This window comes from Euphorbia lathyris, chromosome 6, assembly GCF_963576675.1.
Source record: "Euphorbia lathyris chromosome 6, ddEupLath1.1, whole genome shotgun sequence".
Classification (NCBI taxonomy): Eukaryota; Viridiplantae; Streptophyta; class Magnoliopsida; order Malpighiales; family Euphorbiaceae; genus Euphorbia; species Euphorbia lathyris.
This window is the reverse complement of record NC_088915.1, coordinates 45457633-45472634: the sequence shown is the minus strand read 5'-3', so window position 1 is coordinate 45472634 and position 15002 is coordinate 45457633. Positions and strand designations below refer to the sequence as shown.

The 15002-nt window shown below is 35.4% G+C and overlaps 1 protein-coding gene across 2 annotated transcripts; it reads left to right on the top strand.

Moving 5' to 3' along the window:
- The first annotated feature begins 11305 nt into the window (after positions 1-11305).
- On the top strand, positions 11306-14692 carry LOC136233491 (trigger factor-like protein TIG, Chloroplastic). Of its 2 annotated transcripts, XR_010690856.1 has the most exons (6): positions 11306-11829; positions 12188-12247; positions 12452-12523; positions 12617-12764; positions 13511-13646; positions 14525-14692. XR_010690856.1 is itself a non-coding variant. In XM_066023160.1 (5 exons), the coding sequence occupies exons 1-4, from the start codon at positions 11779-11781 to the stop codon at positions 12746-12748; spliced, it is 315 nt and encodes a 104-aa protein (XP_065879232.1). In that variant the 5' UTR covers positions 11306-11778; the 3' UTR covers positions 12749-12764; positions 14525-14692. The 2 variants fall into 2 exon arrangements, 1 of the variants encoding a protein (XP_065879232.1); XM_066023160.1 differs by lacking the exon at positions 13511-13646.
- Positions 14693-15002: the final 310 nt, after the last annotated feature.

Genomic DNA, 15002 nt, shown 5'->3' with positions numbered 1-15002 from the left:
CAAACATGACATTGCAGTTAGCAGATAGGTCGATTGCTCGGCCTAGAGGTATAGTTGAAGATGTGTTGGTAAAGGTGGACAAAGTGATCTTCCTAGTCGACTTTGTGGTCCTCGATATGGAAGAAGATAACTCCGTCCCTATTCTCCTTGGGATACCTTTCCTTGCAACTGGTAGGGCACTCATAGATGTCCATGGAGGCAAATTGGTCCTAAGGGTGCAAGATGAAGAGGTAACATTTAATGTTTATGATCCAATGAAGTATCCTCAAGAACACTCTAAAAGCTGTAATTTTATAGATGCATTGTTAGATGAGTGCGTTGAGGAAGCTTATTTTTGCATAGATGATACCTCTAGGGATAGTGATTCGGGTAGTGAGGAGGGTTTAGATTTAGATGAACCAATAGAGGACCTTCCGCCTGAAATCTGCTACTAGGTAAAAGTTAAAAAGGAAGACCTTGATCGTGAGGTCAAATCGAAGCCTAAAACCTCGTTGGAGGAACCTCCAAAATTGGAGCTCAAACCTTTACCCAGTAATCTGAAATATGCTTTTCTACAACCTCCCACAGATTTACCCGTTATTATTTCTTCTTTGTTGACAGTTGAACATGAGGAAAAGCTGATAGAGGTGACGCAGAGACATAGAGGAGCCTTTGGATGGTCAATTCATGACATTAAAGGCATCAACCCCATAATATGCACACATAGGATCTTCCTTACGGATGAGATCAAGCCATATGCTCAACGGCAATGCCGACGCAACCCTAACATGAAGGAGGTAGTAAAAGATGAGGTTATAAAACTCCTCGACTCAGGTATTATCTTTCCAATCTCTGATAGTCAATGGGTAAGTCCGGTGCAATGTGTGCCTAAAAAGGGAGGAACAACGGTAATGGAAAACGGAAAAGGAGAATTAATCCCAACTAGAAAGGTTACATGTTGGCGTGTATGCATAGATTATAAGAAATTGAATGAATCCACCCGTAAAGACCACTTCCTTTACCATTTATTGATCAAATATTGGAACGTTTGGCAGGACATGAGTTTTTCTGCACTCTATATGGGCTGTCCAGTTATATGCAAATTCCTGTAGACCCTTTGACCAAGAGAAAACCACATTCACTTGTCCCTACGAAACTTTTGCATATAGACGGATGCCCTTCGGACTTTGCAATGCTCCTGCCACATTCCAACGTTGTATGATGGATATTTTTTTATGGCATGGTCGAAGAGTTCAAGGAAATTTTCATGGACAAATTTAATGTTGTGGGACCTTCATTCGACCAGTGTCTTAAAAATCTGGACCGTGTCTTAGAACGTTGTGAAGACACAAATCTGGCGCTTAATTGGGATAAGTGTCAGTTTATGGTCCGAGACTGTATAGTGTTAGGACACAAGGTGTTAGGGAAAGGGATTGAGGTAGATCCGGAAAAAATTGAAGTGATAGAAAAATTGCCTCCACCTACCAATGTGAAACTGGTTAGGAGCTTTTTAGGACATGCGGGGTTTTATAGAAGATTCTGATAACTTGTGAAGAATCCTTGATCGAAGCACTTCCCTGTGAGGCGCCGTTGGGATCAGTCGGGGACACTCTGATGCCTAAGTCAGTAATATTTTTGAGAGAATAATCTGTAATCACAAAGTAGGGTTAGAATATTGTGTGTACCTTTGATCCCAGGAAGCTGGGGTATTTATATGCAATTCTGTAACAATCACATTAATCTCCTTTATTGTCCTTGAGTGTGGGTTTTGATGTTACTTTAGTTATACTCGATGGTTTCAGTATTAATGGAGTTGTTAGTATCATCAATATCGGAGGTTTCTCCTTGATAATGGTTTAGTGACCCCTGCATTAATTATCATTAATTCCATATTAATCATGCATAAATCCCACTTTTATAGGAAATAATGATTTTCCATTATTTCTATTAATTTTCCCTTTATTCCTCATTCTAGAATAATTTACGTTGTTATTAGATTCATAAAATATTTTTCAAAAACCACCAAACCCCTCACTCAATTATTACTTAAGGTTGCTGATTTTAATTTCAATAGTGAATGTGTTGATGCTTTTGAATTGTTGAAAAAGAAAGGCCTAATACACAAATAACCCCTTAAACTTGTCCAAATGTTGCAACTGCCCCCCTCAACTTTCAATTGTAACAATTTACCCCTTAAACTTGTCCAATTGTAAAACATAACCCTAAATTGGTAATTTTTTTACCCCGTATTTGAAGCAACCGTAAAAAAATTTCATCGGATTCGTATCATGCCAAAGATCTGATTATCATACTCCACGAGCGTTGCAGATTTTGTATTTCACGTGTTTCTTCAGTTGCAGTCCATGTCAGCAATTTGGGGTTGTGTTTTACAATTGGACAAGTTTAAGGGGTAAGTTGTTACGATTGGACAAGTTTGAGGGGTAAGTTATTACAATTGAAAGTTAGAGGGGGAAGTTGCAACATTTGGACAAGTTTAAGGGGTTATTGTGTATTAGGCCAAAAAGAAATTAACTGATGCACCTGTCATGGTAAGCCTGGATTGGTCCCTTCCCTTTGAATTAATGTATGATGACAGCGACCTAGTTGTAGGAGCATGTCTTGGATAACGGGTGGATAAAATTTTTCTCCCCCTTTTCTATGCTAGCAAAACTTTGAATGAGGCACAACAGAATTATTCAATAACTGAAAAAGAATTGCTAGCTGTAGTTTTTACCTTTGATAAGTTCAGATCATATTAGTGCTATCTAAAGTGATTGTTTTTACTGACCATGCAGCCTTGAGGTACTTAATGAGTAAACAAGATGCAAAACCTAGGTTGATCCGTTGGATTCTAGTACTCCAAGAATTTGACATTGTGCTAAAATATGAAAAGGGAGTAGAGAACGTGATAGCAGATCACCTGTCCCGGTTAGATTCAGAACAACACTCTCCAGAGCATGAAAAGATCAAGGAGATATTTCCGGATGAAACAATGTATTTGGTAAAAACTCTCCCATGGTTTGTAGACATCGCGAACTACAAAGTCGGTAATATCTTTCCACCTGATTTAGATACAAACAAAAGACATAAGTTTTTGTTTAAGAGCAAACAATATTTTTGGGAGGAACCATATTTATTTAGATTCTGCACAGATATCATGATTAGGAGATGTATACCTGAGGAAGAGGTAGAGTCAGTGATTAATATGTGTCATTCTAGATAACCAGGTGGCTATTTTGGGCCAGATAGGACAGTGGCCAAAATCCTTCAAAGAGGATTTTGGTGGCCACAAATGCATAATGATGTTCTAAATTTTGTCAAATATTGTGATGCATGTCAAAGAGTAGGAAATATCTCTAGGAAAAATGAAATGCTTCAACATGGGATACTCGTTTGTGAGCTCTTTGATGTTTGGGGCATAGACTTTATGGGACCCTTCCCTATGTCGCACAACAACCAATACATTCTTGTGGCGGTTGATTATGTCTCAAAATGGGTAGAAGCAGTAGCATTACCAATAAACGATGCTCGGGTAGTGATAAACTTCCTGAAAAAGAATATATTAACAAGATTTGGTACCCCCCGAGCTATCATTAGTGATGGGGGATCCTATTTCTACAATAAACAATTTGACACGTTGCTCTAAAAATATGGCGTAGCTCATAGGGTTGCAACACCTTACCACCCTCAAACGAGTGGACATGTAGAGGTGTCAAATAGAGAGCTGAAATGTATTCTTGAAAAAACGATAGGGAATGCTAGAAAAGATTGGAGTCTTAAGTTAGATGATGCTCTTTGGGCATATAGGACATCTTTTACAACTCGCATAGGAATGTCACCATATCGTTTAGTTTTTGGGAAGTCTTGACACTTGCCTGTTGAATTGGAGTATAAAGCCTATTGGGCACTGAAATATCTGAACTTTGATCCTAAACTTTCATGTGACCTTTGGCTGGCACAACTGCATGAGCTAGATGAGCTCAGATACAACGCTTATGAGAATGCCAAACTCTACAAGGAGAGGACAAAAAAGTTGCATGATAAGAAAGTGCAAAGGAAAACCTTTCAAAAAGGCAACCAAGTGCTTCTCTACAATTCTTGCTTGAGATTCTTCCCTGGCAAACATAAGAGTAGATGGTATGGGCCATTTTTAGTTAAAAACGCACACCCTTCGGGAATGGTTAAGATCGAAGGGAAGGATGAGATAACCCAAAAAGTGAACGGACATCGCCTTAAGCTTTATCTTGGTAAAGATGATTCAGATGTGCAAGTTCTGCGCCTTCAAGGCAGTTAAAAGGGAAACCCCACAAGTAAGTTGTCTTCTCCACCCTAACTCTTTACGTGTGCACTTTATTAATTAAAATTGCAATGTTGGAACTTATTGCAAGTTTTAAGTGTGAGGAGGGTATACAAACTTACAAAAATTTGTACAAAATTTTCAATTTTTGTTGCGTCGTGTCTAGTTTAGTTTTTGGTATTTTGAGTAATTTTTGTGTGTTTTGTATGTTTTAGGACCTAAAACCCAACTTCCTTCGAAGCTAAACTTCGTTATTTGTCTCTAGGGATTGAAAATCGAATCTAATATTGCATGCTAACTAGTTTAGTTGTAGGACACAATCCTTGTTTATGTAAAAGCATGAGCTAGGATCACATCTAAAATCATTACTAAGGTAGATAATTTAAGGATTGAAGGCATGTGTTATTGAATTTGAACTTGGGGAGAACTAATAAGCACAAAAATTAAAACCCAACAAATTGTGAGCTGAATTTGAGCCCAAGAGCGAACATCAAAAAGCTCTTTTTCTTGGTATTTTTGTGTGTAAGCTTTGACTTGTGAAGGATTATAGATTTTGCACTAAATACTGAGTTGAGTCTGCACGCATTGATTTGAGATAGTAAACAATGAATTAAGCCCCATTAGAATTAACCTTTTTCTTTACCTTATTTTTTATCTTTTTCATCAAATTTAGGAAGCCATTTGAGCCTAAATTTTTGTAGTTTATAGATTTTCTTTCCTTCCTAACCCTTATTTTTGCAAACTATCACTTAGTTTGTTCCCTAACCCAATTTTTTTGCAAAACTCCAATAGAGTTTTTGTTTTATTTTAGCACCTTTTCTTTGTTTATGGTATTTTTAAGAGCAAGCCAAAAGGCTAAGAGGTGAACAAGCACAATTGCTTAAAAAGGACCAATCAAACGGTCCGCACCAGAAAAAAAGGAAAAGAAAAGAAAAGAGACGAACAAAAGGGAAAAACATCATTCCCCGGTTCTTAAATCAAAAGTCTCAGAGAAAAAAATAAAATAAAAAGCTCGTTCCCTTTGCATTTGCTAAAAGCCATTTAGACCTTGTTTTCTAGTGCTAAAATTCTTAACCCTTTTTGTACCTGTATCCTTTTCTAACCACATTACAACCCCAATTCGAGGCTGTTTTTGATACTGTCGGAGTCAAGTAGCAAAGTAGACATACTCGGATGAACATGCAAATTCACTATAATCTTGAGCAAGAATATAAGCCGAGAGTAAACACTTAACCCACTAAATATTGTGTGAATTGAGTGAACTACCAATGGTGAGATGTTTTACTTGGCTATCCCCTAAAGCTCGTTTAATTGAACATGTATCATTTTCTTAAACATATGACCTGTGATAATTGAACTGCGACTTTTGGATATCATATCTCATATTTTGCGCTTCCAAATGCATGTACTTACAAATGCTTGAAATTGTGCCAGGCACCTAGTCAAACTATGAAGTTTTTCTAGCTTGGTCAGTGATTGCAGGGTTAGTTTTTAGTTTACTTGGGGACAAGTAAAGTTTTAAGTGTGAGGAGGTTTGATAGGGGCCAAAAACTGATGCTCGGAAATTATATAGCAGTTAATAGAACAAGTGTATCCTATCGCAACAAGTAATACAGTGCTAAGCACAAGATCGAACCACAAGGACTATTTGTCACAACTAGTCGACCTAAGGAAGCAAACGTAATTGTTCGGAAGGTTGAATAAGTTTGTGGAGTGATTAAGTAAATAAATTTCTAAAATAAAAGATAAGAGCGTTTGACAGGGGAGAATTCGAATTAATGGATGAAACAATCTAAGATGGGGATTCCCTTGATTGGATTCCATGTATGACTTACGGGGATTCAGGTTTCTATCCTAATGATAATTGACGGTAATCACCAAATTAACAACGTGAAGATGGCCGATCTTATATAGTCTATTCACATGCATTCGGTTGACGGCTTAATTAGGCATATAACCTAGGACATGCAAAGCATTAGGTTCTATGGTGATTAAGGCTAAAGCCGTATCCCAGCCACTAGACCGCACTCCTAGTGGTCTCTAGCGAGGTCAGACTATACTAGTTCAGATTAGATAGTTCCTTGGTCAGGTGACTACATATCTACAATCCTATATTTGTCATATTCAAGGCATTAGGTTCCACAATGTCAGGCTAGTTGATCATCATCGAATCTCATTCTAGCAATAATCCTATTCCTGATAAATCTAGGACATTAAGCATGTATAGTTTAATCAATTGGAAACAATTCCATAAACCTAAATCCCTAATCACACATAGTTACACAATCAATCTCATCCCCATCCCAGATTGGATGGAGATTAGTTCATAAATAAACCAACAATATGATTAAAGCACAAATTATCATTATGAATCATCATTAATTTGAATTAGTAAAAGTAAGAGACAGAATAAGGAATTAGAAGTCTAAAACCCGGTTTTGTTTGATTCTGATTACAAAAGGGGAGAGAACTCTCCTCTACCAATCTTCAAGAAGCTAAACAAATTACAATGGAAGAAATAGAACAATAAAAACTGATACAAGGAAAAAGAAAGAGGAAGAAGGAGAAGGAAAAAAAATGAAAAGGGAACAAGGAACCCTAACAAAAAAGATGTAAGCTTCTATTTATAGTGCTAGCCATGTTAGGGTTATTTTGGGCATTTCCTAGGACAAACTTCGCGTCCTAAAGGCAAGGAGACGCTGGGAAATTGCTTCCCAGTGTCTCATCTCGTCAAGATAAGAAGTGTCTCGATGAGACGACAGGGTGTCTCAACGAGACGACAAGGTGTCTCGACGGGACACTAGGCGTCTCGTCAAGACACCACGCGATGGTTCCCTTTGGGAAACCATCAACACCGCCTCGTCTCATCGAGACAGGCTATGTCTTAATGAGACGAGGGCCTGTCTCGATGAGACATGCATTGTCTTGATGAGACAGGCACCTAAATGGGGCAGCTTTCTCCGGCTTTTGTTTGTTTAGGTCCCTGAGCTTCCAAAATACACGATAATGGTCCCTGACGAATCCCAAGAGTGCTCCAAAGGTCCTTTATAGTCCGAAAGTGCTCCAATTGGCTCGGGCCTGACTCAGAAATGCTCAAATAGTCCTGAAAATCCCTGAAAATACCGAAAATGCAAGAAATAACAGAAAATGCTAAATTTAACTAAAAACTAACAAAACGATAGTGGAATCGAATGAAAATAAAGCGAAAACAATCGAAAATGATCCTAAAAACACTATAAAATTGGGAGCTATCAAAAACCCCTATCTTTAGGTACGGTTTTGAGGATAATTTTGATTAGTTTTCATTCAATAAGTGAGCATTTCTCGCACTTTTATGCATGTGTGTGTTATTTAGTTTTAGTATATGTTTTATTTACTTTTGTAGTTTCTAGCCATTTTTTATTATTTTCAAGCAAAAAATATTGCCAAAATAGCACACACATGAACTTCACCTTATTTATTTTGGCTAATTGATCCACCAAAGGTCACACCAAATGGAGTTCTTACTCAAATCTAACGACTGGTGGGTCAATTTAGCCTTTGGACTAACATTTTTTGGAGTTTATGTGCGTGTGCAGGTTGAACGGGATCAAATTCGGGCTAAAATCGCGTCTTGGGGACCCCCTTAACCAAGGCTAAAAGCAGATCTTAACCTTAATTATGTGGTAATTACGTTTAACCTATTTAAGCCATGTTTATCCTTTTTGAGAACTAACTTATGTTTCTTAATGCTTGTAGGAGATGGGCCAACTTCTTACTTGAATATAATTAATCGTTTATATTGACCCTGATTAAATTGATTAATCAAAATTCATAAGTTGGACCTAATGACCATTTAGTGTGCTTATTGGTTTTCCAAGGTTTTTCATGAATCTTATTACAAATCTTAGATTTATTACTTGAGCCGGACCAAGAGAAAGTAATAAATTGAAGGTTTGGAACTAAGAAAACTTAATGCTTCTTTGGATTAATTACTTGAGCCGGACCAAGGGAAAGTAATTAATCGAAAGTTAGAACTAATTACTCGAGCGGTTTTTCTTGAATCTTAAGTGATCACTTTAGCCGGACCAAGGTAAAGTAGGTTAAAAAGGTTTAGATTAATAAAACTTAATGCTTCTCTAGATTAATTACTTGAGTCAGACCAAAAGAAAGTAATTAATCGAGAGTTTAAAGCCAATCTCGAGAATCTATTAGTTAGTGAGAAAAATCATCATCTTAAAAAGGATAAAACAACTTAAAAGGGGTTAAGTGTTATTACCAAGCAAAGAGGTTAAGTGAAGCTAGAAGCCTTAGTTTCTTTCATTATAAGTATTCTCTTATCCAATTTTGTACGATTTTCATTTCACTTGTTTATTGAGTCTTAACTTGGTGACCCATCAAACTCTACCTTTCGATTGTTTAAATAATAGTTAGTGAGCAAAAAGATTAGTACTTATAATCACCATCCTCGTGGGAACGATACTCTACTTTCACTTTATTACTTGATACACGACTAAGGTACACTTGCCTTCACATGCACGTACATGTAAAACACGCATCAAAAGTGCATGTTCAAGACACATGACAGGAGACAAAAAATATGTTCATCTTCTTTAAGGACATAAAAAGTGGAACTATCAGTTTTGGAAATAAAAGAAAAGGTCATATTGTAGGAAAAGGTAAGATAGGGACACAACCATGCATTGAAGATGTATCTTTAGTTGAAGGTCTAAAATTCAATCTTCTAAGTCTAAGTCATATGTGTGACAATGGTAAAAAGGTACACTTCAACTTTAAAGTCTGTGAAATTATTGATGCTAAAAATGGCAATGTTTTGTTTATAGTACCTAGAGTCGAAAATGTGTATATGCTTAATATTGATAAAATCTATTTTGATAAATGATTTGTTACACAAAATAAGGAAAGTTAGTTGTGGCATAAAAGATTAGGACATTACCAGTATGCACCTTATCTCCAAGTTGTCTAGGAAAGAACTAGTTAGATGCTTGTCTAAGATTAATTTCAATAGGGATCACACATGTATGCATGCCAAAAAGGTAAGCAAGTTAGAAGTTCTTTTAACCTCAAAAGAATTGTGTCAACTAGTAAACAAGTACAGTTGTTACACCTAGATTCATTTGGTCCAATCCAACCCTTTAGCCTAGATGGTAAGAAATATGCTCTAGTTATAGTTGATGACTATTCTAGATTTACTTGGACAATATTTTTGGCATCTAAGGATGAAACCTTTGATATATTTGTCAATTTGTGCAAAAAGCTCCAAAATGACAAGGACAATAAAATAGTGTCCATTAGAAGTGACAATATAGGTGAATTTAGAAATCAACGCTTTGAAATTTTTTGTAATGAATTTGGAATCAATCACTCATTCTCTGCCCCTAGAACTCCTCAACAAAATAGAGTAGTAGAAAGAAAGATTAGGACCCTAGAAGAAATGGCTAGAACTATGATAAGTGAAAGTAATCTTCCTAAATACTTTTGTACTGAAGCAACTAGCACTGCTTGTTATATTTGGAATAGAGCTTGACCCATTTTAAAAAAGACTCCTTATGAGTTATGGAAAGGAAGAAAACCAAACATTAGTTGCTTTCATATTTTGTGTTCCAAGTGCTTCATTTTGAATAACAGTAAGGACAAATTAGGAAAATTCAATGAAAAATCCAATGAAGGAATTTTCATAGGATACTCTACAAATAGTAAAGCATTTGTATAGTGTTTAATATAAAAACACTAGTTGTAAAGGAATCCATTTATGTTGTCTTTGAGGAAAATAATGTTCCCACTATTTATGACACCGTTAATAATTTCCAAAATATGGAAGATACTCAACCCAGTTATTCAATTGATAACAATTTTGAGTTGAGTAAAATTGATGACAACAATAGTGATAATGTTCTTTCTAAGGAAATTAGGTTCCCTAGATATCATTCATAGAAAGACATTATAGATGATCCAACCGAGAGACTTATTACGTACTAGAGCCCAGTTTAGGAAATATTTAACATAGCTTTTGTGTATGAAATAGAAACAAACAAAAAAAACCTTAAGAAAGTATATGTTAAATAACCTTGGCTTTTGAAGACTCCAATATTATGTGTTCAGATTGAGAAAAGCCTTGAAAGATCAAAGACATGCATTTATCCTAGTTCTATGGTTCATAAATTCATCTTTCATTTTTTTAATCATCTAATGAAAGTAAGTAATACATTATTTTACATAATGTTAGTTTACAAAAAAAAAAAAAAAATCACTTAACCATTCATGTGTAATAAGATGTTTAGAGTATATATGAAGAATAAATCATTTAAGGATATTTTTTGCAACTAAATATACTAAGGTTTGCTGAATTAAGGACCAAATTCTGATAGCATAAAAAGATTAAGGAGTAGTTAAGGTTTATTTAGAATTAAGTTTGGTATTAGTAAAATTAGCTAGGTGTTTTGTGATATTAACCAAATATCTTACATTTGTGAGGGATTGCCTGCCAAAAACCGCCATCTAGAACACAAATCTTCTCCTTATTGATCAAATCGGCAAGATGAAATCGAAGCAAAAGGTACAAACCTGCTTCATCAAAAAGGAAAAGTTTCAAAGTGTTTCATATTCTTACTTTGTCGAATAACAATGACAAACACTCTTCAAAGTTTCTCAAATTGAATGGTTGGAACTCAACACTACGTCATTTTCACTTACACATGACACAATATACATAACATACATTTGTTTTCGTGTCGTCTGAATTTTTTTCGTGACAGTATTTTAATATTATGTCATCTGAAAACGTAATTAAAAACGCCCTCGATTCTCAGATGACGTTACAATTAAGTCTTCTGTCATCTCAAAAAAACGCGATTTTGATGGAAAAGTCACTTAACCATGAGACGACAGTGCGTAACTGTCACAATCGTATCTATCTCCCCAGCATCTCTAGATGTCTTCTTCTCCGACCATTCTCAAATCCATCTGGTAAATATGTTGGGCTTTATCTTTTTTATATTACTAATTCCTCTTTTCTCTTTCTTTCTCTCACTCTCTCAAATCTTGTGGAGAACTGTTGTTACTGCAACTCTATCGACAGGTGCCACGAGGAATCGCCTGAGCCATCAGATATAGAGCGGAGTAGTCTGACCTCAATGAAGACATCATATTGCTGTTGAGTCTCCATTTTAAGTATCCTTTCCCCTAATTTTCGATTGATTTAGGTTTTTTTTTTCACTTTGTAAAACTGAGTCTTTGAATCTAACCTTCATGAACAAGTTAAGTTCCTTATACCTGTTGTTAATTTTGAAGTTTTGCTTTATAAAATCACTTCCTTTCTCTTTTGTATCTTACCAATTTTTACACTTCTGTTTTCTTCCTTACACTTGAGTTTTCTTTCTTACCAATTTCAACCATTAGTTCCTTGATCTTTAAGGAATTTATCTTGATTGAGATGTCAAATTTGAACTTGTAAAGGGGTTATTATAAAGGTAGCAATATGAGAGGTTGTCCTGCAAGGAAGCATGTGGAGAGGTGCCTGGAAGACCCATCCGTGCTCATTGTTACTTATGAAGGTGAAATTCCTTTTTTGAGAGGTGCCTAGGATATATTTGGACTTTGCCTTTTTTGACTGAATGTGTTTTGGGAAGTTCCTTGATGGATTGTACACATTGAAAGCCTTTAGAAGTCTGTTCTATGCATTTTGGGATTGTTTTGTAATTTAATGAGTTCTATCCTCTAGAAGTCTGTTCTACGCATTTAGAAGCCTTTTGACCGTTGATGTGTTTCTTGCATTTTACAATATTGAAGAGGCAAAGGCACATGTAATGTAGTTAAACTCTATTTCTCATATGTGTGAATGGCTTTGTAAGTTTGTGTTAAAACTGAACATGCCATTTGTTTTATGCATCTTCTCTGTTTCTTTATGCTTAGTGCTACCTCGTTAGTAAAGATCAAGCGACAGATAATGCAATTCTTGATCAGCTCTGCAAGGTTAGCTCACGTTCTGAATAATGGCAACAGATTCTGTTAATTTTTTGAGGTCTTTTTGCTCGTGGCCGCCATTCTACAGATCAGTTTCTGTCTTTTCTTCTCTCAATTTCGAAATAAGAGCTGTCATGAGTATGATTAATAGCTCCTAGGATCTATCTTATTATTCCGTTTATCGTCTTGTGTTTGTCATTTCAAATGGTGGAGGTTGATATTCCTAGATCCTTGTTTGAGGAACAAGGTAGGCAGCTTTATGGGTCCCAACTCCTCCAAATACAGGTTGGTTCTGATAAATCGCCTTTGTTTACGTCTCAGAACTAAATACACTGCGTGTTTCTGGCTGGCATACACTCTTTCATTTGAATGGTGCAGGCAAACATGAAACTAAGTGAGCAGCAGTTAGCTTCTTTATCTAGTCCAAAGGCAGTTAATGAGTCTAGAACACCAAAAAGAGAACATAGCAAAGGTGATAAAACAAAAGCTGGCAGCTGGAGATATATTTAAACCTGAAAATTTACAGGTATGCCTTTAAATTCGAGTCACTTGTTTGCAATATTTTCTCATCTGTATTGTATGCAACTAAGGCCATGTTCTTTGTCACTTAATTTCAGTATCAGTAATTTTTAGAGTCAAATTTGAACTATTTCGTACGTTTACTTCACTAAAATTGTTAGAGTTAAATTTGAATCATTTCGTACGTTTACTTCAATAAAATTGTTAGGATTAAATTTAAACCATTAAAACGGATATGGGGAAATGTTATTTCCATGAAAACTTAGCTAGATAAAAATCGTTTGACTGTTCATTACTATAGCAAATTCAGAATTGAAGTAAGGTTCAATTAGATATGTCTGATTGAGCATTATCATTTAAAGGAATGGATTTTCAGCATCTAATTCTCATATTTTGGCATCAAGATCACTTATAGTTGATACTATTAGTCATATCATAAACTAATAAAAACTTTTGTGAAAAGTTTATAATTATAGCTATTGTTTACTGATCTTTTCCTTGACTGACTTTAAGTTGTAAAAGTTCCCATTTGGTTGGACGGGGTTGACTAGCATTTGGAATCAAAGTCCTAAATGATGAATTTTAGGTGTTGCTAGTTTTTTCATTCACAATGGCATTTAATGTGGTGGTTGGGAATGATTTTCCATGAAACCGGAACACAGTTATATTTGTTGTATATTCACCACATAGGGGAATAAGTTGCTACATGCTTTAGCCTTTTGACTTGATGTTATTATTTTCGCCATCTTGTAGGAGGCCAGCCCTTAACGATGGACTGAGGAAACTGCATTGTCGTTCGTTAATATTTATAGGGGAGAATTCTACATTTCATTCTGAGACTCTCCATATGACATCAAAGCTAGACATAAGATACAGTGCCTTAGTAGAGGTATGAAGAGAATTTCACACTTTTTTGTTTATCATAAACTTATAATAATAGAAATATCATGTTGAATAGAGGCTTTTGGTGCCTACAGGTTCAGGCCTGTAGGTCAATACTCTTGTTTAACAGGTTGCACCTATTGAAATTCATATAGAAATTTTGTTAGATGTAGAAGAGCAACTTCGTTTTCTTGTTCATGTGATCAAAGGGAAAAAGATAAGTTTTTGCCTTCCTCTATTGAATGGTGCATTTTCCTCTTGGATATGGTACAACTTAGGAACTCCGGCGGGTATTGGATGTCCTTTATCTGTCCATGATATAAATATGCTTTGGTAGTCTATAATATTTAATTTTAAATGGAAAAGTTGCCATTATTTGTTTCAGATATCTTTTTAGCTGAGCTCATGATCTGTCATATTATTATGTAGGAAAACTCAGTCTTTCCTAGTGTCAGATTGGGCTTGAAAATGACTATACTGAACTGCAATGCCGATTAGGACCTGTTTAAATGTCTGAATTGTCGGTTGCTTCTAAGTTCGTAGCAACTTTCCAATAGACGTTTGCTAATACTTTATATCTAAAAAATCATGATATCTATCAGGTAATACTGATAGCTATACAGAATTGAACAAAAGGACCTGCATATTGTCTTATGGTAACATTCTGCAATATATCTATCACTTTTGCTTCTAAGTTTGTAGGATGTCATATTCTGTCAAAGCGATAGTTGTGGCTATCACATGCTTGGCGGAGCCTCTGATTTTGTAAAGTTTGCATGATTTGAAGCATTTTATAGCATTTTCTGTTATAATACGATGTTTCAAGCATCAATCTTTATTACTTTGAAGACCAGACTCAATTAACTTGTGTATTTTATTTTGTAGGGAGCAAAGGGATGGAAGAACCTGCAAAGGATGGACATAACAAGTCATGAGATTCAAGATTTAGGTTTTTAGGCTTCTTGTATAGTTAAATGTTAGCTTTGTAATGACAAACCTTTTGTTAGAATTGTGATCTTCACATATGAACAAGTTTATTGTTATATATAAAGGTTATTTGCACATTATTTACAAGAAACTTTGGTTATTTATACAGGTTCATGAAAGAAGTAAAAACAAAAAAAAGAACAATGACAAAATTCTTATAAGGAAATGACATACTAATTACGTTCCAACAACAGGATTTAATACAAATTATGTCATGTGAATTACGTTACAACGACAGTCAAGAAAATAAAAACTGTCATATCATTAACATACTAGCTTCATTTTAACTTGATATTTTGACATATTATTTAAAAATGGTATCACGAGAACATATATTCGATGATAGTTGTTATTAGATAAACCCATATAATTAGTG